This window comes from Mustela nigripes, chromosome 5 (genome assembly GCF_022355385.1).
Source record: "Mustela nigripes isolate SB6536 chromosome 5, MUSNIG.SB6536, whole genome shotgun sequence".
In the NCBI taxonomy this organism is placed as follows: Eukaryota; Metazoa; Chordata; class Mammalia; order Carnivora; family Mustelidae; genus Mustela; species Mustela nigripes.
Window position 1 is genome coordinate 95,622,311 of NC_081561.1, and position 25,472 is coordinate 95,647,782.

General features: G+C 41.9%; 1 protein-coding gene across 3 annotated transcripts in view; it reads left to right on the top strand.

The window, feature by feature from the left end:
- The window catches only part of SASH1 (SAM and SH3 domain containing 1), a 309,610-nt gene that overhangs the window by 98,597 nt on the left and 185,541 nt on the right, over window positions 1–25,472 (top strand). For 2 of the 3 annotated variants that reach the window (XM_059400909.1, XM_059400911.1), the window contains exon 1: window positions 18,135–18,331. The exons of the other annotated variant lie outside the window; for it this stretch is intronic. In XM_059400909.1, coding sequence (XP_059256892.1) covers window positions 18,188–18,331 — 144 coding nt within the window. In that variant the 5' untranslated portion in view covers window positions 18,135–18,187. Of the gene's footprint in view, window positions 1–18,134; window positions 18,332–25,472 lie in introns of those variants that run through there. 3 annotated transcript variants of the gene reach the window in all.

The window sequence follows — 25,472 nt, forward strand, 5'->3', positions numbered from 1 at the left end:
CCTGCTCCTTCTGGTGGAGGAGTGAGGGCTGTAATGGCGTCAGCTGGCCAGAGCACACTGTGTGAAGTCCCAATCAAAGGGCTTATTTTGCCAGATTTATTTCCCTTAACTTGCCAATCCTTCCCACTCCCTTGCATAGCTCTGAATGTCGGACAACCTGAACAAGGAAACCTTGTTCCTCCAAAAATTACCTTTAGCATAAGCTCAGTGTTTTCCTGTCCAGATTTTCAAAAGCAATTCACGTTGCATTAAATTTACACCAGAAACGAGCTTGTGCTTCTCAGAAATGGTCTAAAGAGGAAGTGAAGGGGCTGGGAAGTAGCTCAACCAGTCCTTGGAGCAGACTAGGTATTCTAATCAGAGGATAAACAACCCAGAGTCAGAAGTCCTGTCCTGGTGCAGCCATAATTTTTGCAATTCTCATTTCATAAGCCGTATGGTGAGTAGATGCGGCCCCACTTCCTGGAGCAAACACATGCAATGCCAAGACCACAGCCACGTTCTTCCTTGCTCAGCATCCACGAGGACCCTGCATGCTAATTAGAACATTTTGTTTATACAAAACAAAGCAGAAAACACTTACTTGATCAGTTTGGAAGTGGTCTTTTACACTGTATTGGGTTCCTTCAATTATTCAGCTTCTTGGAAGAAAACAAATCCCAATTATTAATCATATCCTATTAGATCAGACTTGAAAACAATTTATATGGTAATGAGGAATTTACGGAGCCCACTGAGTATATCACATTGTGCCTGAGTCCAAGGGTTATTTCTAAGACACTCATGCTCATTTTCCTGTAATCAATGGCATACATTTTCCTTTTAGGTCCTCAAATTTTGGAAATAAATGTCTTAGTGTTCTCTTTCTCTCTTCTCCCAACACCATTACTGTGTCCCTAACTCAAAAGGAGAGACAAGAAAGAGAGGATCCATTTACAATACCTTATTCTCTCCAAAGCCCCAAGTCTATTTTTTATTTTTTTTAAATTTAAATTCAGTTTAGTGAACATATATTGTCATATTAGTTTCAGGGGTAGAACTTAGTGATTCATCAATTGCATATAACACCCCGTGCTCCTTACATGACATGCCCTCCTTAATGCCCATCACCCTGTTACCCCATGCCCCAATCCACCTCTCCTCCAGCAACAAACTCAGTTTGTTTCTTAACGGTTAATAGTCTCTTACAGTTTACCTCCATCTCTGTTTTTATCATATTTTTTCTTCCCTTCCCCTATGTTCTTCTGTTTTGTTTCTTAAATCACATGTCTGAGTGAAATCAGATGGTATTTGTCTTTCTCCAACCGTCTTATTCCACTTAGCATAATACCCTCTAGTTCCATCCATGTCATTGCAAATGGCGAGGTTTCACTTTTTGATGGCTGCATAATATTCCTGTGTGTGTGTGTGTGTGTGTGTGTGTGTGTGTACCACATCGTCTTTATCCATTCATCTGTCAATCAACATCTGTAAGCCCATGTCTATTAATGAACAATAGTATAGATGATTTAAAAAAAAAAAAGTTAATGGTCTGCCTTCAAGGGATTAAGTGGGCTACTATTTATCATTAGTATTAAACAGAACTGAAATTAAAATTTTAATATCCATCATTACCATTTTTTTCAGGGCTCTCTTTATGACAGTATTAAGTGCTTTTCTATGTCATAATATTAAAAGTAGCTAATATTACGGGTGCTTGGGTGGCTCAGTTGGTCAAGCATCTGCCTTCAGTTTGGGTCCCGGGATTGAGCTACAAGTCAGGCTCCCTGCTCAGCAGAGAGCCTGCTTCACCCTCTCCCTCTGCTGCTCCCCGTGCTTGTGCACTCTCTCTCTCTCTATCAAATAAATAAATAAATAAATTCTTAAAAAATAAAAAAGTAGTTAATATTGTTAGTATTATTAATATTATTATTGATAATTTATTATGTGCCATGCATGGTGTCAAGTCCTGTAGCTCTCTTATTCCTTTCATCAACATATGTCGTAGACATTATCATGAACCCTATTTTATTTTTTTTAATTTTTAGTTTTTAACCCTATTTCATAACCAGAGAAAGTGAAACTTGAAAGTTGAGCTTGGCAGGTCTGAAGGCAAAGCCTGTGCCCCTTAGATCCTTGGATGAATCCTTAAGTGGACAGTTGTGTTCTTTTTTTCTGATACCTTGATTGATCAGGTTTATATTAAACTGAAGCTAATTTATATCAAAAGGATTGTCTTTACTTGGTCGTGGGAGCTTCCTCGGCCTGCCACAACCTCAGCAATAAGAAAACCTGCCATACCCTTGAACAGTTTTGCCTTCCCAAGTCCTTGTGCTGTGGACCAGTGCATTCTTCCCCTTCCCAACTCTGAGGCTCCAGTAATCCTTTTGTTCACCGATTTCCTAGCACACCAGTGTTTTCAAACTAGAATCAAAACAGAGTCCAAATATTACTTCTGCCTAGCTTGATTTAAAACATTCATGGGCTTTTCAAGTGATTTTCTTAGAACATAGTATCACTGGACTCATATCACTGTTTACTATCTGCCATCATTTCACTCTTATCTTTTTCCAGATGGAAGCAGCTTCCATGGTCTTCCCTGTTTCTCCCATTTTATTTTTATTTTTATTTTTATTTATTTTTTTAAAGATTTTATTTATTTATCTCTGAGAGAGAGAGAGTGAGAGCGAGCACAGGCAGACAGAGTGGAAGGCAGAGCCAGAGGGAGAAGCAGGCTCCCTGCGGAGCAGGGAGCCCGATGCGGGACTCGATCCCAGGACGCCGGGATCATGACCTGAGCCGAAGGCAGCTGCTTAACCAACTGAGCCACCCAGGCATCCCTGTTTCTCCCATTTTAGACGGGAGAAGCTGAGTAGAAACCCATCAGAGTCCCCCGTGGAGGCAGTGTGGAGCAGACGGGTCTTTTTATTTTTAATTCACTGAATATGAAGGGAGCCACTCTGTAGCTGCTTTTGGTCTAGACAGGATATGATGATAATAGCACAAGTAAAAGTTCATGTATTCCAGCCAGGGACAAATTAAGTGGGTACAGGGCAGAGAGATATGTCATGCTGTTATTAACATCCAGCCACACACTGCCCACTCCCGGGCATGGTGCCCAGATTAATTGGCTTGCCCAGAACGCATCTATGATTAGAAGAAAGCTCTCAGGAAATGCTGGGCAGTGTGCGTTCGGACTCTCAATTTTCCTTCTCACAGGCACTGAAAGTTAGGCATTTTATTTTATAGACCGAGAGCACCAACTGTTTGGCACCATTGGTTTATGAAAAGTTTTGCTGGTTTTCCTCCCTAGGTTATAAATATTTCTGGGAGAAACCAGCCACCATATGTTGGGACGATTCAAGTACTATTCATTATTGCTTTTCCGAGGTGCCCAGGCTCTGGCTTAGGTGGGGATCATAGATTTACGGGAAGAAGTGTGTGTCTTGAGTATATGCTTGAAAGATCAAAGGAAGGCTCTTTATGTCACATGAGCTGTTGAAATAAAACCCCCGAGATTGCCATTGCTTAAAAATACTGCCATTTGTGCCTCGAGGAATATAATGGTGATCAGATGGGGCACCTGGCTGACTGAGTTCCATTCTGCATCAGCCAGAAAGGGAAGGGATAAGGAGAAAGAGCCAACGGCACAGAGCAACTTCAAAAATAGTTTCTTTCAGTGGAAAAGCTGAGATGAATAGTAAAGAAGGTAGACTCTGTATCCAAGAAAAATCAAGGGTGAAATTGCTTGTGTTGTGGACCAAAGGCTCAATACTTCTCTTGGAAGCAGACAAGCAATTCCAATGGCCTCTAAAAAACTTAGGCATGCATAAGCCAGTGATATAATTCAGCTCAATAAGGAGCTCTTGTTAATTTACGACACCGTGTTTATCATCATACCTGCAAAACCAAGCAAGTTAAACCCTATGGGTGGATCAAAAGAGGTCATTCCTGAGTATTTGTTATTATTAAGAAGCTTTGAGGAAATATTGAGAAAACCCTTTTCAAATGTGACTCCCAACAGCTCTGGCTTGCTTTTATTGGATGCTGGATCCATTCGGGTCCATTCCTTAAAAATTTGCCATAATACACTCCTATTCCTTTTCCAAAAGGCTACAATAAGTAAACCTTTCTCAGCACACCCCATCATTTAACAGTGAGGCATTCAAGAATTATCACAAGTAATACAAAAGGTTATACTTTCTGAAACTGGGTTTTGAGAACTCTCTGTCTTTCAGCCTCAGAAACTTAATCCTTCCAATTTTTGCAACTATTTACATAGAGAAACTAGAAGTCTAAAATTTTGAATGAGTACTGGGAATTTCTGCCTTGGTGTCATGCCAGATACCTTGCATTCTAAGGCACTAGTATCGTGGGCTTCAGTCTCTGCCTCTCTCATTCATTGAAATATTCATTCGTTCATTCATTTGGCAGACCATTAGGGCACAATCGTGTCTGGCCAGCGTTGAATTTTGTTCCATGAAGGCTTGAATCTGAAGGAAGAAAAGTAGCAGGCATGTTTCGGAAGGCAATGGGGGAATAGGTAGTGTTTTTAGTGTTTCAAAATATATAATCTATAGGATAGTGTCCATCCACAGTAAACAATATATTTTAGCCATTAACATTAACTCTGTGTTAATCATCAAACAACAGAGTAACCGCATAGAGAATTTTTCAATGACAATTTAATTCAAAATTCCAACAACCTCATCCATCACCAGTTTTCATTTTACATTCATTTATTGTTTAAAAAAATTTATTTATTGGTCTCCTATACTTCAAAGAACAGCATAGACTATTTGCAGATTTTCTTCTCACCTCTGTTCATTTGCACTCTTAATTTCTCAGAGTTAACTATCTCATACAGAGGATTTCTCATGCTGTTACATGTTCTTTATGTTAACATTTTAATCAGTGGATATTATCCTTTCAATATCATTCATTTGACAATTTTTCTCTTATGGAACATGAAGCTTCTTTCCAAATTTTCAATATTATAAAAAATGCAATAATAAGCTCCTGTGTGTCTCATTTTCCCCCCAATAATTTACTGGTATGCATTCCCCAAAATCTAAATACCAACAGGTTAGAGGATATAAACATTGTTTTGGATTTTGATGCATCCTGCCAAATTTCTGAACTAATTTCTTACACTAATTTACAATGATGATTTTCTTTGTACCAGTCACATTTCATTGCCACCTTTATGAAGACATTGTTTGATTCCTAGATGGAAAATTGAGGACCACTCTAGTCTCATCAGGAAGGTACACATAAGCCATTTCTTAGACGTGTTATCTTCCATAATCCACTCATTGTATAAATACTGTGCACTAAGCAGGGAAGACATAGCCCTGCTCCCCAGACTTTTAGCACCTCCTTACTTCCTTAGTCCTTATTCCTTAAGCCTCTTTCTTTTTTTTTCTTTTTTTAAGATTTTATTTATTTATTTGAGAGCTAGAGAGAGAGCATGAGCCGGGGGAAGAGGGAGAAGTAGACTCCCTGCTGAGCAGGGAGCCCAACCCGGGGCTCTATCCCAGGATCCTGGGATCACGACCAGAGCCAAAAGCAGATGCTTAGCTGACTGAGCCACCCAGGTGCCCTCTCCTTAAGCCATTTCTATACCTAAACCGCCCCCCCTCTTTTGGCTTTACAGAATGTCACAAATGGAAGAAACCTCAAATATCTCTTGTACCCCCTTCATTTTAGAGTTAAGGACTCGGCGAGCCAGAGAGATTGTGAACTGTTTCAGATCACAGACTTAGCAGAGAGATCTGGGATGAGATCCTTTGCATAAAGCTGATTGGTACCGCTGCCAGAAAATATCAAGGGGGGTGGCCAATATACTAATACAGGAAAGGAAAAGAAAAACTCAGCATGGCCTTTGGGCAGGTATGACCTTAACATTAATTAAGTGTTCTAAATTGTACTACATCCCTAATGTGCATGTGGCATTTCATGTGCACCCAGTTATCAGAAAACTGGGGAGTTACCTACCCAGCCCAGGGGCTGCTGCCATTCCTGGTGCCGTTCAAAAGTAAAAGGAAGGTTACCCTCCCAGAAGGGAAATAGGAAGCATCGAAATATAAAAGATGAGCTCTTCCAGAGCATTAAGGCCACCCTCTTCAGCTTACAGCATACAAAGTGAGGTGTGACTGGTCAGTCCATACCCTGAGCTCTGGATCCAGTCGTTCTCTCTCCAGCATTTCTTAGAACTGCTTTATGTTCCCCCAACACATACCGCTATTTCATGTCTTTGTGCCTTTGCTTCTGCTGTTCTCATAGCCTGAAACCAAATTAGCCCCCGTCTAGCTAGCTAATTCTGACTCATCTTTCAAGACTTATTAACTCAAAGAATGCCTCTTGTAGGAAGTCTTCCACGATGCCTCCAGGCTACAATGACTATCTAGTCTCAGTTTATAAAGAACCCATGCATTCTTTTATGGCACTGGGTTGAGAATATTTGTTTCTGTGTCTGTCTCCCTCATTGGACTAAGCTGATCATGATCAGGATCTGGAACATATTTTTATATTCCCAATGCTGAGAGCACAGTAGACATTTCATAAATATTTATTGAACTGAAATACTTAAAGTGTTTGAATAAGAAACTTGTGAAAATCAAAAATTCACTGAAGGTGGTTTGTGTATAGCACAGGAAAATTCTTACAAAGAATACTTAGATCAATTTTGTTGTGTTACTAGGCAGGACAAAATGTGTTGGCAAGAAAGAGGTAGTCTATTTGGCCTCAAAATAAGAGAAACCAATAACAATAATTTCTCAAAAATATAAATTGTTAATATTGTTACCATCAATTCCCCTGGGATCTTCTAGAAATACCCTGTCTTAAAGTTCCAACCTCTCCTTCTCTACCAGTTCTTTTCTGCTTAACTTAAAAATTCACTCAAATATTTCACATCCTTAAAAACCTTTCTTCATGGGGTGCCTGGGTAGCTCAGTGGGTTAAAGCCTCTGCCTTCGGCTCAGGTCATGATCCCAGGGTCCTGGGATCGAGCCCCTCATCGGGCTCTCTGCTCAACAGGGAGCCTCCTTCCCCCTCTCTTTCTGCCTGCCTCTCTGCCTACCTGTGATCTCTGTCAAATAAATAAATAAAATCTAAAAAAAAAAAAACCTTTCTTCAGATTTTGTGGACCCATCTCTTATTTTTCTTCATCCAGTGTTCTCCATCATTCTTCAGTCTCCTGCGATGTAGCTTCTACTCCTTCCCCTGATGCTGAAATTGCACTGGTCAAGTAAGATTAATATTGACCCCCCAAATGAGTATTCAGTTCCATTGACTTTTCCATCATATTGGACCCTGCTGATGTCTCTTTCCTATAATTCTGACCTCCCTTGACAATGTGCCATCATGATCCAGCCCCTCTGGGACCGCCTTCACTCAGACATCATGTCATTTCCTTATGATATTCTCCTGAATGCTGGTATTCCCCAAGTTTTGTCTTTTTCACTTTTCCCTTCTCATTTATACCAGTTTTATTTTTTTACTACCCATCGTATCTTGTGACTCTTTCAAAAAATAAAGATACTTGAGGGGCACCTGGGTGACTAAGTTGGCTAAGCATCCAACTCTTGATTGAGGCTCAGGTCCTGATCTCAGGGTTGTAAGATCCAGCCCCACATCGGCTACACACTCAGTGGGGAGTCTGCTTCTCTCTCGCCACCTCCCTCTCCTGTCCTTCAGGCCCTCCCCCTGCTCGTGTTCTCTGTCTCTCAAAAATAAGTAAATAAAAAATAAAGATACAATAAAGATACTTGAGAAAAAGGCATCCTTGTGAACTGTTGAACTGTAAATTGGTACAACCACAATGGAAAACAGTATGGAGATTTTTCAAAATACTAAAAATAGAACTACCATTTGATCCAACAATTCCACTTCTGGGTATATATCCAAAGGAAATGAAAAAAAGCATCTCAGAGTGATATCTGCACTCCTGTGTTCGTTGCAGCATTGTTCACAATATTCAAGATATAGAAACAACTTAAGTATATGTCAGCAAGTGAACGGATACAAATATGTGATATGTATAAATATAAATATAACGGAATTATTATTCAGCCATCAGAAAGAAGGAATTCTGCCATTTGTGACAACTTGGATCGCCCCTGAGGGCATTATGCTAAGTGAGATAAGTCAGGCAGGGAAAGACAAATTCTGTATGATATCACTTATATGTGGAATCTAAAAAAGCCAAACTCAGAACCAAAGTAGAATGGTGGTTACCATGGTGGCAGGGGCCGGGTGGGGGGATGTTGGAGGGGTGGAAGATATTGGTCAAAGGGTACAAACTTTATTTGTAAGGTAGCTAAATTCTGGGGATCTAATAGACAGCATGGTGATTATTGTTGGTAATACTATTATATATTTTAAAGTTGCTAACAGGATAGATCTTAAATGTTCTCACCACAAAAATGAAACAGTAATTATGTGACATGATGATGATGGAAGTGTTAACTTAGTGTTATGGTGGTAATCATTTTGCAATATATAAGTGTAGCAAGTTGACGTGTTGCACACCTTAAATTTACACAATGTTATATGTCAATTATATCTCAATAAAGCTGGGGACAGAATGCGGGAATATTCTAGGAAAAATGAATAGACTGAACAAAACAGAGAAGCAGAAAATAGAAAAACCCAGAGAATGTGGGAAAAGGTAGATAGAAGCCTCCCAGAGTAATTCAATGTTGGATCCTAACAGAAAATCAAGCTGGAAAAGCAGTGTGAGATCAGGCAAGAACCGATATGCGTGTGATAAGGTACCCATATTACTAATCTTTGTAACCACTTGCCTAGATTAGGAGCATGACTTAAAGACTGCATCATTTAAAAATATATATATTAGATGCTCCTGAAAACCACAGCTATCTTTTGTTAATACGGAACAAGATGTCAAACGTAATCAGCACTCAATTAATGTTTGTTGCATGATGACAAACTGAATGAATTAATAATAGACCAAAATCCCTCTAATTTAAACCAGTAAGAGAAAGACTAGTCAAAATTATGTGATATTCTCAGAGTACAAGAAGTAGTATAAACATAAGTATTATACATGAAATGTTTGATAGTGCTTTTTAAAAGATTTTATTTAATTAATTATGTATTTTTTAAGTTTTTATTTATTTATTTGACAGAGAGAGAGAGAGCGTGTGTGCACACAAGCAGGTGGAACAGGAGAGGAAGAAGCAGGCTCCCCACAGAGCAGGGAGCCCTGTATGGGGCTTGATCCCATGACCTGGGCTGAAGGCAGATGCCGGACTAACTGAACCACCTAGGTTCCCCTTATTTACTTAGAGAGAGCACAAGCCAAGTAGGGATGGGGCAGTGGGAGAGGGAGGGAGAGAATCCCAAGCAGACTCTGCACTGAGCATAGAGCCCAACGTGGGGCTGGATTCCACAACACCAAGAGCACCACCAGAGTGGAAATCAAGTCAGACGTTCAACTGACTGAGCCACCCAAGCACTCCATTTATGACACTTTTAACCAGTATTAGAAGGTTATTTTGTGATGTTGGTTTAACATCTTCCCATTTCTCTTTTTTTTAAGTTGTATACTATTGATTTAGTAGATCTCTCTCTCTCTCTCTCATAGTTCAAGAGCAAATCTGGCCCAGCCTGGGATGAATCATCATGAATGGTGATGAGCTGGTCTAGAGTAGATTTATTTATGGATTTCCCAGTGAATGGTTGATTTGCTATAACTTAGCTTTAGCCTCTTAATTTTGCCTTTAAGTAGTTATTACAGAAAGAAAGAAAATTTTCAGACAGATATTTTATTGTTTTTGTTTGTTAGTTTTGATTTTTCAAAAGTAGCTGTTTTTTGGAGAATTTTTATAATCTATGCTACTGTTGAGGAATTCTTCTGCAAAGGAAGATTTGTATTTTTCATCTTTTCTTCTTTCATGTGTGTTCCATTTAGATCAGGAAATTGACATTTCAGCCCAGAAGACTTAGGCCAGATGTTAGTCCACTGGCTGAAAGATGGATTTCCTGCCCTAATAGGTGACCTCTGAAAGCAAAATAGGCTTTTTCTTAATGGATAGACTATCCAAATGACCTCATTTCTTGAACAAGTGTCCTTTGTTCAGTGTCTCTTTGCTTTTGGAATCAACATCATCTGATTTTTTGAGAATATTTATTAGATAAAGAGTAGCTAGCACCTACTTGTTTCATTTATAAGGCATAGGGAAAAAATTATACCCAGACAATCCATTTTTTGGTTCCTTTAAACATATTTGGGTTCATTGAGAGGGAAATGGTGCAGAAAATCTGGTGCCTGCTTCCCCATATTAATATTTCTTTTAGATTTCCAACCTATTCGGTGCTAACTGAAGGAACACAGCCTATTATGTGCCTCCCTCAACAGGGAAGTGTTTCTCTAAGCTGGACCAGGGCACTATTTTAAGAAGTAGCTATGACCCCGATGTCCTGTCATTCAGATTTCTGTCTCCATATGTGAGAAGCTCATTGAGACTTTCCCATGGCACCACCTCTTTTGGTGAGTTCTTCACCAAGTTCATTTATTTATATCTTCAATTGTATAAGGCAGCTCAGAAAAACTGAGATAACTGAGCCTTTGTGTGTGTGTGTGTGTGTGTGTGTGTGTGTGTGTGTGTGTGTTTTCACGTGCCCATGCACTCATGCCTGTGTTTGTCACAGGAAGCGCAACTGGAAAGAGAGTACCCAAGAAGGGACAATGGCCTTGAATGATGAGGGGGAAACTGTAAGATTTACTATTCATGGAAAGCAGGGGAGTCAGATTGCGTGAGAAGGAAGATATGTGTTTCTAAGATTCTAAAATGATAGAATTTTATAGCCAAAGGGAAAGTTGAGGGGTTTTTTCTTCTCTTCCAGGAACAGGAATGGGAGTTTTTGGGTTTTTGTTGTTTTTGTTTTATTTTGTTTTTAAATAGCTAGGAGATAAATTTTACTACTGTTAAATCTTGCTCCTTATGATCGGAAGTGTTGGCTTCTTCACAAAAGATGTAGAACAGAGTCAAGCAGAACCATGGAGAGATTTAATGCCAGCCTGGGCAGTATGTCTAAGACCCATAGTTCTCCCTCAAGTAATTTATATAGTAAATGCATGACTCTTTTAAAAAAAGTGAGCGGCAAAGGAGTATCACGCTTTTCCTTTGTTTTAATGAGTCAATGTGAATTTTTTTCAGAATGCTATACTCAGTGCAGTGCTCCCCTCTTTATAAAATAGTCATATGCAAGTGTCTGTAATCATAGGTTATTTTGGGTTGTTGTTCATCTGAAGTATTTTGGCTAATACTTCAATTCCAGATAAGATTGTAATTGTCTTCTATGGTTACTGGGATTAATTATGTGAGAAACTTTTGTCACACGTACACATACATAATATTATGGAACTTAAAGGGGCAGAGCAACGGTTTTAACTGGAGATTTTTAATTTAATGGGAAAACCTTATTTTTCACAAGTGTATTTAACCAATAGGGACAGCCAAGTAGGCATTCTTATACAGTAAAGTTTATAAAATAGACAAGATTGAGGAAGCATTTCAGTTGGTGGGTGATACTTCCCAGCTGTGCCTTTAAACCTTTCCTTGCATAATTTGGAAATATTTAACAAAATCTCTTGTCTCTTATTAGCACATTCCCCCCCCCCCCCCCCCTTAACACTCTCCTAAGCTAAAAAGATAAATAGGAAGTAGGATTCCAAAGACAATTCCCTCTCCATGCTTCCTGTTTTCCACTCCTACGATCCACAAGACACTTCTCATATTAGTTCAGAAGTAGTTTCATGAGTTGATGTCTTCTGGTTCTTTGCCTTAAACATTGTGAAATCACTATTGGCAGCCCACAGGAATTGTCTTAGCTTCTTGTCATACAGGGTACCTTGTTGAATAGTTCAGAATCCTGGTATTTTAGAATTATAAATGGCTTTAGAAATTATCTAGTCTGACCCTACTATGTAGAAGGAATTCTCAATCATGATACTCTTATGCCTGATGGAATAATTCCCGGGCAGACCCTTGGTGTTTACACAGCATCAACACAGACAACAACCTGACTGGCTAGGCTAGGAACGTAGCTAATCAGAGTGGAAGAAGAGATTTCTGAGAAAAGCATTTCTTTCTAGCCCTAAATCCTGGTTTTACTTATTTACTTTCTCTCCCTAGCCTGAGATCGGTCTTCACTTTATTTTAATTCCTCTTTAGTTTGCTCTGAGCTCTTTTCTCATCTCTCTTACTGAATATTTTGAGCTGAAGAGGCTTTTATTTATTTTTTTTCAAAGATTTTATTTATTTATTTGACAGAGAGAGATCACAGTAGGAGAGGGGAAGGGAAGAGATCACAGAGAGAGGAAGGGAAGCAGGCCCCCTGCTGAGCAGAGAGCCCGATGTGGGACTCGATCCCAGGACCCTGAGATCATGACCTGAGTTGAAGGCAGCGGCTTAACCCACTGAGCCACCCAGGTGCCCCCTGAAGAGGCTTTTAAACAGGTAATGCTTAAGCAGGGGCTTGGCTCACCTTTAAGGCATTTGTGAAAAAAATTGTTTGGGATTATTGTCAAGGGGAAAAAATGTAGCATCTCAGTCTTTCCTTAAAGTTAGATCCCCGAGGCATTGTGGAATGCCCTGAGTTGGAGTGCCAGAGGGGGCTGCTGATGGTAGGCAAAAATTAAATGAGCTTATCTATTTTCACTGCTCAATTTCAGAAGGCAGTATGGTAAAAAAGAAATTGGGCTATTTATAATCTTTCAGACTTAATCTCTATCTAATCTCACATTTTCTGTGCAGACTATGGTGGTGTCTTAAAAAAAAAAAAAACACCAAAAAACCCAAGTATTTAAATGCAGCTGTGCTCCTAAAACATGTACTATCTTATGGATAATACATTTTGATTCCAATATTTAATTGCTGTTTAAAACCAAGTGTCGGATTTGGAGATCTGAATTCACAAGATTTAAGGCAAAGAACCAGAAGACTTCAACTCATGAAGCTACTTCTGAATTAATATGAGAAGTGTCCTGTGGAGACTTGATACCTAAGAGAGGAAAACAGGAAGCATGGAGAGGGATTTGTCTTTGGAATCCTACTCTTTCCTATTTATCTTATGACGGTTTCTTTTACCAATCTAATGGTATGGTTTTTCAATATATTTTATTTATTTTTAAGACTTTATTTATTTATTTGAGAGAGACTGAGACAGAGAGAGAGAACAAGCAGGGCAGAGTGAGAGGGACAAACAGACTACCCACGGAGGAGGGGGCCTGATGTGGAACTCAAGCCCAGGACCCCTGGGATCATGACCTGGGCTGAAGACAGACACTTAACCAATTGAGCCACCCAGGTACCCAGTATATGTTAAAACCTCACATTTCCTTAACAATGTATTCTTTTTCCTTATTCTGACACTTCCATAGTTCCAAATGGCACTCAAATGTGAACAGATAACACAATCACCTTGGTGGGAGAGGGTAGGAGGCTTGTTAAAGTACAGATGGCTGGTTCCATTGACCCCAGATTGTCTCATTCTGTAGGCTTGGGGCGGGCCCAGAAGTGTGCATTTCCAACAAGTTCCTAGGGGATGCCAATGATTCTGTTCTTTTATTATTTTTTTTAAAGACTTTTATTTATTTACTTGACAGACAGAGATCAGAAGTAGGCAGAGAGGCAGGCAGAGAGAGAGGAGGAAGCAGGCTCCCTGCTGAGTAGAAAGCCTGATGTGGGTCTGGATTCCAGGATGCTGGGATCATGACCTGAGCAGAATGCAGAGGCTTTAACCCACTGAGGCACCCAAGGCGCCCCCAAAGCTTCTGTTCTTAAGTCTGCATGTTGAGAAGCAGTGATCTAGATAAAATATTGTAAAAAGTGCTGGTGGTAGAATTGACCAAGACAGTGGCAGTGGAAATCAAGAGAAGTGGATGAGTTTGACAAGTATTCAGGAAGTAGAATCAACAGAGCTTCTCCGTGGTGTAGACAGGAGTATTGGTAGGCGAGGGGAAGGACCCAAGTTGGTCTCTTGACTTCTGTAGCTTGAACAAATACATGGATATAACAAGGACTGAAATGGGAAATGAGCAGGGTGGAGGGGTTAGATCGTGGTGAGAAATCATAAACTCCATTTAACTAAAATATCGTTAAAATGTCACAGGCAATGCTTGACCTAGAGTAGATTTGCAGTAAATGACAGATGTTGTTCTTGCTGTTCTTACTATCCAGACTGTAAAAACTGACCGGTCCTCATCACCCCACCCTGCCAGAGGTGACTCTCTGGTCCTTTAGTCAGCAACTGCATTCCAACACTAAGAATTACCCCTTTGTATAAGAGTAAGGTATGAACAAGGAAGTTTCCTGCTATAGCTATCGCCGCATGCTAGGAGTGGCTAAGGGAAGGAAAAGCAAAGGGGGGGAAAAGGTGCTAATTTGTAGAGAATTATTGCCCTCATTATTACAAATAACCTCAAAGCAATCATATTACATAGATGGAATTATCCCATTTTACACATGAAAAAAATAACTTGTCCAATGTCTTATAACAACTTGAGTGAAAATCCAAACCCAACTCTGTCCTGATCCCATTATAGTAACTCCACCTTTAATGTCAAGCAATAGACTGGTTATCTTTCTTATGTCAGAATGATGAACTAAATAGACTGCAGGTAACACCCTACAATTTCTAGACTAGTTACTTTTAACCTGTTAAGATCCTGACTCATAGCAAGAACCACTTTTTACACAGGAAGCCATATTTACATTTATATATCTATACCTGCGTAGATGTATACATATGTATACACATATATATGTGCAATGACTAATTTTTAAGAAATAACAGTGAGACAGGTATTATCAATATTTACTCTCTATGAATACATTTTTTAAAAGATTTTATTTATTTATTTATTTATTTATTTATTTATTTATTTTGATAGAAAGAGTCACAGCAAGAGAGGGAACAGAAGCAGGGGGAGTGGGAGAGGGAGAAGCCGACTTCCTGCTGAGCAGGGATCCCAATACGGGGCTCCATCCCAGGACCCTGGGATCATGACCTGAGCAGAAGGCAAACGCTTAACAACTGAGCCACCCAGGTGACCCTATGAATACATTCTGATGCTCTTCATTCCTTGCAATAAATATTTATTAGGACTCACAGAATTTTTTCATCATCAACTTTTGGGTCTCCACTAGATTTCTGGAAAATCTTCTAGATCCCTTTCTTTCCTTGGAATTCATTCACCAACACCATAACAATTCCAATTAGCTAGATGAGAGTGAGTCCTGAAACGGAGGAAAGAGAGAGCAGGATTCCTGTGTACTTGGATCATGATGCTGATGGTCATTCTCTTACGTTTGTTAAAAAGCCCCTAAAGAAATTTTTGAAAGTAATGATTGACATTAACTAAAGGAGAAAAGACTCAAATTTGGGAGAAGTAATTGGACTCATTTTGAGTATGTGCATTATGAAGTTGAGAGTAGAGAAGTTCAGCTTCACTTTTTAAATGGCTAACAGAATTATTAATGTTGTAGAAGTCGAACACTGACTCCTCCTCCAAAGTTCTTATTTATCCATAGACAGCAAAATTATAGGTATCGACATCCACCCCCCCCCAACGCCACCAAATGTTACTTATTATTGAGCACCGAGAAAAGGAACTTTAATATCTAGGGTAGGGTGATTTCTAGAAGTGCCAAAATGCTGGTTAAGGTTTAATTATATTGATAGGTGTATATGTGTTGTTAAAAAGTACCTATCTTTAGATGACCCTGAAATATAATATCACCTCTGAGGAGCTGGGTGGCAATTAGTTAGGCCTTGCCTCATCTAGGATTGGGAAACTATAGCACAGAAAGGTTAAATGCTTTGCCCTTAGGTTCTCTGATGAGTCAAGAAGAAAGAGTCATGGTTGGTGCTGGAAATTTAGCCCTCCCCAATGTAGCCTTTGAGAGCGTGTATCTGATAAACCTCCTGCATCAACCCAGGAAAGCACTAGGCTGGCCATGTTGACTCAGTGCCCAGCACTCCTCACACTTCAACATGATGCCTACTTACTCTCAAGGGAAAACTTTCTCATTCTTTTTCTTGCCGTTCAAAATTCAGGGATTTTCATCATCAGGGGTTATACTGCTAAGTGTAATTACTTTTGGAAAAGTTTTTTCAGTTTTGAACTTTCCTGTAAGGGCTATACGCCCATTTGCATTGATAGGTGTTTTCAGTAATTATTGCTTTAGGAAGGGGATTTCAAGAACATGATCTTATTCCCCTCCTTTTATGTGGACTCAGAAGGAAAAACAAAATGAAAACCTGGAGAGGCCTCTAAAGCAAGTAAGGGCTTTCTGCCTGGGGCATCTCACCTGCTTTTTTGTACCACTCAGTCCTTTCACTTTGGAGCTGTTTCTTTGCATTTCTTTTTCTTTTCTTTCTTTTTTAATTTAATTTTTTTTTCAGTGTTCCAAAATTCATTGTTTATGCACCACACCCAGTGCTCCATGCAATGCATGTGCTCTCTATAATACCTACCACCAGGCTTACCCAATCCCCCACCTCCTTCCTCTCCAAAACCCCGTTTGTTTCTGAGTCCACAGCCTCTCATGGTTTGTCTCCCCCTCCGATTTCCCCCGACTCACTTCTCCTCCTCTTCTCCCAATGTCCTCCATGTTATTCCTTATGCTCCACAAGTAAGTGAAACCATACTATAATTGACTTTCTCTGCTTGACTTATTTCACTCAGCATCATCTCCTCCAGTGCCCCATCCATGTTGATACAAAAGGTGGGTATTCGTCCTTTTTGATGGAGGCCTAATACTCCATAGTGGACTCCATATGGACCACATCTTCTTTATCCATTCGTCTGTTGAAGGGCATCTCGGTTCTTTCCATGGTTTGGCGACTGTGGCCATTGGGGTTATGAACACTGGGGTACAGATGGCCCTTCTTTTCACTACATCTGTATCCTTACATTTCTTAACTGTTTGGCGAAGTGATCAGTCACCAAATCAGATGTGACGTGTACTGTCATCTCCCAGAGGAAATGCTCAGAGTGGGTTTTAAAGAACGAATCAAAAAAGGATAAATACCTCTACAGGGCTATTTCCCTCATAAAATAAATCTGTCATGGACCTTGTCCTTGGGAAAACACACACATGGGACCCAGAGTGTGTGTTGGCTAAACGGTTACAACCCTAACCTTGAGTTTTGAAAACGACCTTTCCCTATGCCCTGGCTGTAAGGCAACCATTAAAACCTGAAGCTCATTTTCCCTAAACAGCTGAAACCCCCAGCAATGGAGGACACTGTGAGCATCCAGGAACCAAACTGTCCCGCTCGTGATAAAAAACGGTGCACACAATGGCTCGTGCCCAAGCTTTCCCACTTGTTCTGGCAAGTCCTGGCTGCGGGCCGCAGAGTTGTATTTCCTGAGGTCGCTCGACTTCGCGAGGGGCGAGGTGCGGGTTGTTTAACCACACCGACGACTCGGGGAAACTCTTTCGGCGAGAGGAGATTCAAGATCTCGAGTTGCTGGGACCGAAAAGGCTTCAGTGAATGGCGCGATTGGGAGCCTGGGCAGGCGGGAGCCGCCGCGCGGCTGCTCTTTCAACAGGCGATTTGTTCTCCTGTCTGTGGCTCATTTCCATGCAAAGAGCCTGACATCAGAGCACCTTTTGTTGCTAAACGCTTTCTTTCGCGTCGAGGGGAGAGAGTCATGTGGAGCTGGAAGAGCTCATTTTCGAGAGAGGGGTCCCGAGGCGCGCCCGCCCAGGGGCAGAGGCCCCGCGCTCAGCCCTGCGGGGCTCTGCCCAGACTTGCTGGAAGGGACGAGTCGAGCGCCTTCGCCAGCCCGGCCCGGTCCCAGGAAGAACCGCCTTTGCCGCGGCTTTAAGTGCCGCGGCGCCGCGGCGCTCCCCGCCGTACCACTCGGTGGTGCGGACTTTGCCTCCTGCTACCCCGCGGCCGCGCCGAGCCCGGCGGAGAAAGTTTCTGGAGTTGTCAGTAGCGCGGCCCGCCGCCGCCTAGAGCCGAGGTGCGGGCGCCTGCGAGGGGGCCCCCGCGGGGTCGCCGGGGCGGCCGGGGCATGCGGCGCGGGGGCGCGGCTCGCTGACGCGGCGGGCGGGGACCGGCGCCGGGGGGGCCGGCCGCGCGCTGGTGCGGAGCGAGGGCGCCCGGGGGGGACCCGACCCGGACGCACCGCCGGCGAGCGCGCGCGCGGGACGCGGCCATGGAGGACGCGGGAGCAGCCGGCCCGGGGCCGGAGCCCGAACCCGAGCCGGAGCCCGAACCCGAACCCGAGCCGGAGCCCGAGGTGGGCGCCGGCATGTCCGACGCGTTCTCCCGGCTCTGGACCGACGTGATGGGCATCCTGGTGAGTTACCTGGAGCCGGCGGGCGCGGGAGGGGCGGGGCACAGGCCCCCGGACAGGACAGCCCTCTCCGCGACTCGCGCTCCCTTCGCGCTCGCCCGAGCGGGCAAGCCCAGTCCTCGGAGTTGTCCTTCTCTCGCTGTCGGTCCCAGGGGGCTGAATACACACCGTATAGGATTTCAAGCCCTAATTAAAAAATAACCAGCCCCAGATCCCATCAAAGATCTTTCTTTAAACAATCGGGTGCGATGGTCACCAGTTTAATCTGGGACACCTGCTGAGAGGTCGGCGTGGAAGAGGCTAGAAAGCTTCCTTCAAAGACTAGATGTAAATAAGTAGCACTTGGCTGTTGTGCTTTCACAGTTGGACTGGGAAAGAGGCTGATGGGACTGATGTTTATCTCTTCACCATTTGTTGTCTGACCACGAGAGGAAAACAACCATCTTCTCAGAACTGCCCAAGAATGCCCTTACTCTGTATGCAGTTTTTCAACTTGTAGCATTACAGGATATTTGTTTTATGTTTGGAAGGAAAAACAATAGGACTTATTTCGCTGAATCTGTATTGTCATGTATTTTGAAATACCCAGTAACTAAAACCGCCCATGGATTTGGCATAATTTCTGGAAAATAGTTCTTATGCATGGACGATGAAGCTTTCACTTGTTCAGGGTTCAAAACCCTGGGGAATTAGTAGATGTATTTTGATGGAGCTGTAGGTAGGCAGGTAGCCCGGAATCAAATGCGTGGGCGCTATTACAGTCAAACATCTTAATCTACACATGAAGAGTCAATTTCACTGTAAAGATTTGGAATTGGCAGTTGTCGGAAAAGTCTCTCTGTTTACTTTGGGGTCTTTTATCTTTCTGATGGAAGGTGTAGTTTTTTAAAAGAAACTCTCCTTTGGGGTTGATGAGAAGTGTTGCTGTTTTTTGTTTGTTTGTTTGTTTGTTTGTTTTTGCACAGGAATTAAGCACTTGGGCTTTGGAGTGAGTGAGGCTGGGTCAAATCCCCACTGTCCCTTTTTGACTGACTGCTTGACCTTGGCCGAGGTATCAACCCCACTGATCTTCAAGTTTCATTACCTCAAAATGAGGCAAAGAAACGAGATCTTCAGTTTCATTACCTCGCTTTAGATTCTCTGAGTTTTAGTCATGTTGATGTATATCTAGTGTTCAGCATACTGGCATATAATGGGTACTCAATAAGTGATAGCTGTCTATTTTTCCCCCCTGCAAAATAGTCCTGTGTCTCATCTTTCCAGACATCCTTAAGTCTCACCTAACTCGTTTTTAGGTTTTCATTGGTGTTTACGAAAACCAGGGAAGCCTGAAGATTTCTGCTTTTTTCATTCTCTAATATTTAGAAAAAGTATGTTTTTTTAAAAATTTTAAATCTCAAGTTTTTGCATTTTCTGAACTTTATTAATGAATATGGGCCTTTAGTGAAATTTCAGAAAACTCAATGAATACTTTAAAGTTATAGGGCGCCTGGGTGGCTCAGTGGGTTAAGCCGCTGCCTTCGGCTCAGGTCATGATCTCAGGGTCCTGGGATCGAGTCCCGCATCGGGCTCTCTGCTCAGCAGGGAGCCTGCTTCCCTCTCTCTCTCTCTCTGCCTGCCTCTCCATCTACTTGTGATTTCTCTCTGTCAAATAAATAAATAAAATCTTTAAAAAAAAAAGTTATAGTGATAGATTGTTTTTTATGTCAGTCAGGCAGAAACTTAACTTGTTATTTCTTTCTTAGATCCTGCTCTGTAAATTTTTAGTCACTGAGAAAATTGGTTTGATAACATCACATTGCATCTCTTACTCGGGTGTGGCTGTGGAGGGGAGCGCTGAAGGGGCTCATTTAAATGGGAGTGTGGGCTCAGGGTTGCTTGGGGGGGGGGTGGCAGGTGGCACTTTTTGAAGATTTGCTTTCCCTTCCCTGGCAGATTCCAGCGCTGTTGGGTCAGTTGTGACAGAGTATTCTTTGGCTGATTTAAAAGATGGGGTGGGGCTGGAGAAGCTCAAACCTGTTATTCAAAGGGCAGATGTAGGAGAAAAGAAAATATGTACTTCTTACAGAGCCAGTAGTTCAGTACAAGACTGAAAAGAATGTAAATGATTGTCCTAAAGCAAGTATGTTCACTTCTGCTTTCCCATCTTTATGACAATCTTATTTTCCTTTGGGGGTAAACGTGGACATCAGGATTGTTTCTTAGTAAAATTCAGAAGAAGATACAGTTTATCTCTCTCTCTCTCTCTCTCTTTTTTTTTTTTTGCATGTCTGTAAAAGATCACCATCTTCAAAGGATCTTTACTCTTTCTGCTTTTAGAAAATAATCATCCACGTGTTTAGAGGAACCTGTCTTTCTAGAAATGTATCAAGACAATTGACAGTTGACTTTCTTTGTTCTTTCTGAGATAAAAGAAACCATTTCCTCCATTTTTTGAATAAGAATTGCAGTCTGTCAGCCTGTACAGGTGAAGTGACTTGACCAATGGCACAGACACCTTGTTAGTGACAACGACAGACTGTACCCCAGTTCTCAGTATAGGCTGATGCCATGATACTCCCCCAGTTAACTATCCCAGATCAACACAGGAAAAATGTAATTACATCCAGTATTTTAGGAAAATGCTATTTCGAAGCATCTTTTAAAGGACAGAACTTGAGGGGAGTAGAGGTAGTAGGGGAATTATACATCCAAACATACTTGCAAGGCTTCAGGCACAGTAGCTACTTTACTTTTTGGATTCCACGAAGTGTAGAAATCAAACCTCCAAGACTGTTGAGTTAAATATTTTTTAGGTGAATGAGCACAGCTCCCTTTTCCAACTTGAGAGGCACTGAGCATCCACCGCAGGGATTTTGTAGGTTTCTAACCCCCGGGCATAGATCTCAGGATAGTTGTTGGAGTTCATTATGATACATTTTGCATTTAAATTAATTCAGTCCTGCACAGTTCTGAACCAACCAGTTGCTTTTAGATAATTTGTTAACAAATGCTTATTAAGAGAAGAAATAGTAGTATAATTTATGGCATGAAAATGTTGGAGCTGTGCTAGAATGAATAAATGCTAGTAAGTGAATATGTAAATAGAGAATTTGGAGAAAACGAGCTTACCAAAACACTAGCCCTTGTGAGTGCCTGGAGGGCAGGGTCAGTATTTTACCCCCCACCCCTTTTTTAAATCTCTGGTACTTGGGATTTACTGGGTCCTGAGTACAAGGTTTTATTGAATGGAAAAGGAAGAAAGTATATGCTTCTGAAATGCAAGAGCCACATCAAAGCCCAATACTGTAGAGACTGTACCTGCTGCAATGGGGTACATTCATGAAGACATTAATAAATTCTGCTCTTCCTTGAACTACCACTCGAGCAGTTTCATCATACAAACCAGAATCCTGGTGCTTCCACTGGAAACGATAATGACAGATTGTGAAATGTTTGTACACCCTGAACAATCAGACCATGGCTCTTTTGTGAAATTTATTCTTCAGTTCCTTAACTCCGCAACATGTGGTCCGTCTGGGTTTTCAAAGCATGTCACCTTTCACGAGGACATGCTTGCATTTCGGCGGAGAAGTGTGAAACAAGTTAGGATCCTATGGGATTTCTCTCTTCTATCTTTATGTTGCAGACACAACATTTCTTTTGGGGGAAGGCAGGAAAGGTAGTGGTTTTTATGAGTAGGAACTGCTATAGTTATTAGACATGGTAGATCACTTTTCTGGCACTGATTATCCGTTCCATAAGTTGTGATGATTCTGATTTTTCCTTCAGAACTGGACGACTTCTTAAAGTTGAGCCGGTCCTTGAAAGCTGGTTGCTAACTGGGAAGGGAGGAAAAGGGAGTTAGTAAGTGTCTATTGTTTGCAAGATCCTGCAAGATGCACCTCCCCCAAACCTTATTTTTCCTCTGTTCCTTGCTTGGTTCCTACAATTTACACCCATTTCCTAGCAGTGCTTAAGAGAATATCCATTGTATGGCAATACTGTGGACTGTCCCCATTCTTACGCCTATATAAGCCACAGAAAAGTACATAGTAGACTTCAGTCCAAAAACTGTTAGGTTTATCCAGTCTTGCTATTTACTGAGGAAAGTCCTTAAACACACACACACACACACACACACACACACACACACCCCACTCCTTTCTCTCCCCCGCTTGCTTTGTAGTTTTAGGCAAAGTTTGGGGGAGGGGAGATGTTAGTAAGATCCCCAGGGGGCTTTGCAAAGTCCTTTGAAAGCATTAATTTACGTATTCTTGGGGCGGTGTCTCCTGTTTAGCCCATCAGCTAATGACTTAATTAATTTTAGGTCTTGGAATTTGAGAGTCAGCCCCAGTTTCAAATATTCTGACTTCATCTTAATTTTATGTTCCCGTTCGCCAGCTGAGAGCCTCGTGGTTTTTATAAGTGCATTTGCAGGGTGATGGAGCGCAGGGAGCAGAGACCTTGGAAGTGAGCCCTCCACCCCTTCATTTAGAGGAGGAATTAAAGGCTCAAGGTACCGAGTAGGGAGCAGAACTCTATAGCCTCCTGATTTTCAGTTCTTTGCCAGAGACAAAATTAAGTCTCATAATTCTGGCTGTGGAAAGAGACCCCTGCCCTACAGTGACCTTTCACACCTCCCCCACCCCCCACTTATCGCCTTCAGCGGACATTCTCTACCTTGTAACCCCTTCCCTTTTCCACCTCATTTACCACGACACTTGTTTTTCATTGTTTACTCCCATTTCTGATGACAGAATGCAGCTGGTGGGGGTGGGGCAGGGAATGTTCCCAAGCACTGGGTCCCACTACTGTCCAGGGCCCTTCGCATACTTCCTAGATTCTCTCCTGTGACCAGTGAGCATTATTGTCCCCATGTCACAGTGGAGACGTACACAGGGGTGTCCTCAGTCACACAGATAGTAAACAGGAGCTGGGATTTGGATCATGTGTTGTTTCCCAGAAGATAACCCCTACTAGCAGCTTTATGGTTTATTCTTTCATGTATCTATTTAATCAGCCTTTTTGCTTAAGCTCTTGAGCTAAGTACTAGCAACACTTGCCCCCTGTCTTCCAGAAAGACCTACTTTTGTAGGAAGACCTGCAGCAGCCCCCGCGTCCCTCATGTAAAGAAGCACTCAGTCCCGCAGTGCCGTGGGTACGGAGTGGGGGCCCGGGGTGGGGGCATGGTGCGGAGGGAGGCCACTTTCCAGAAATGCCCTTCACTTGGGACCCAGACCGTGAGTTAGGTGTTAGTTAAGAACGGTTCCCCGGGGGCATCTGGGTGGCTCAGTGGGTTAAAGCCTCTGCCTTTGGCTCAGGTCATGATCCCAGGGTCCTGGGATCAAGCCCCACATCAGGCTCTCTGCTTGGCAGGGAGCCTGCTTCCTCCTCTCTCTCTGCCTGCCTCTCTGCATACCTGTGATCTTTGTCTGTCAAATAAAGAAATAAAAAAATCTTTAAAAAAAAAAAAAAAAAAAGACTGTTCCCCAATGAGGGGTTGAGAGGTAAAGAAGAACGAAGCGAGGGATGGGTGTCTGGGCAGAGCCAGGGAATAAACATGAAGTAGCACGGAGCACGGAGGTGGGTACAATCATTTTCTGGGCTCCAGTGAGCAGCCAGTGCAGAATTTGACAGACACCCAACATGATCCCTTCTGTGTCTTACAGAAGTAACTCCGGTGGGTGGGTGAGTTGGCCATGGTGAGACCTGGGCTAAGTGTTTAGGGAACATACCATGTGATGTATCTGACTTCCACTAGTTTCCATAGTTCCACTCAATATCTCTAAGTAGTCAAGGGTTGCTCTGTGGTCCCTTTCAAATGGTGATTCTCTTAAGCTCACAAGTAGGCTGGGTTAGTGCAAGAGATCTTTAGACATGTAGTCCTAGGATTCTTTTTTGTTCTGAAGAAAAAAGTATCTAGGTACATATCTGCGTACTCATATCTATCTACCTGTCTTTATCTGTTGGAGTGAATGATGTGCTGTTCCTTAAAGAGGGGAATTATTATTTGTAGCAATATGCACAGGGTCTCACAGCTGACTGATCTTTAATTCCAGAGAACAGCAAAAGAGAGAGAAATATTCAGTTGTGCATATTAATTCAGAAGCAGATCTGTAGCTCAATTTTACAAAGGACATAAGAGGAAAACCTGTAACTGGTAGCTTGTCTAATGTATTCTTTGTAAGGGTGCTTTTGGCTTCAGACTTAACCATAGTACCTCACAGTGATACATGATGTGCTTACTCATGGTTTACGCAAGTTCTTATTATACAGTAGAAATAAAATGGATCTCAGAATAGTGGCTTTAAATGGGTAGAGGCTAAGGCTCTAGAACTAACTATTTAATGCCCATGAGTACAGACTAAGACTGACACTGTCAGACCTAACCAAACCTTCAAACTAATTTTGAGGTAAAACATATTTTTTGACCATTTGGATTTGTCATTTTTCAGAGGCTTTGCTTATTGATTGATTGATTGACTTTCGGTAATGAGACCCGAAAATGGTTGCCTTAGCTGTACTCCCAGCCAGCTGTCTAGTGTCCCATCTTTGGTTCCATAATATGTTTCACTGGATGGCATTAATTCTTCATTAGATGAGATGCTTCATTGAGATAACCTCACTTGTATTTTTCCTCGCATGTCAGTCGGGTAATAGAGACATTGCAGCACAGATGCTGGGTACCCAGGCTTTCGGGTGTCTCTGAGACTCAGAAGACAAACGCTTGATAAGGAGACAGTTTTTTTTCCTCTCTGTAATCAGTCATTTCTCCTCTGAAGGGCTCTCTCTTTGTCTTTCACCCTTCTAAAGTGATTGGTAAAAACATGAATATGTTTCTATTTATAATGAATGCTCCTTGGATTCTTATACTCTCTCACAGAAGTTACGCTGCGACTTTCCTTGGTGTGTGTGATGCGGATTTGATTCAGTCAGTTTCGTGGGCCATCTATTGCTCGTTAGTTTGATTTTACAGCGCATAGTGTGAGGAGGGTCTAGTGTGTCTACCCATGACTCTATGCTTGATTATGGCTTCATTTTCTCTCCTGCTATTCAGGTTAATAGTGGAATACAAGTGAAAGAAACAAATGCATTTGATTTTAATTTTAATGAAAAGTGCCATTTGAGAAAAAGAATGAAAAAAAAAATCTTGGGATGTATC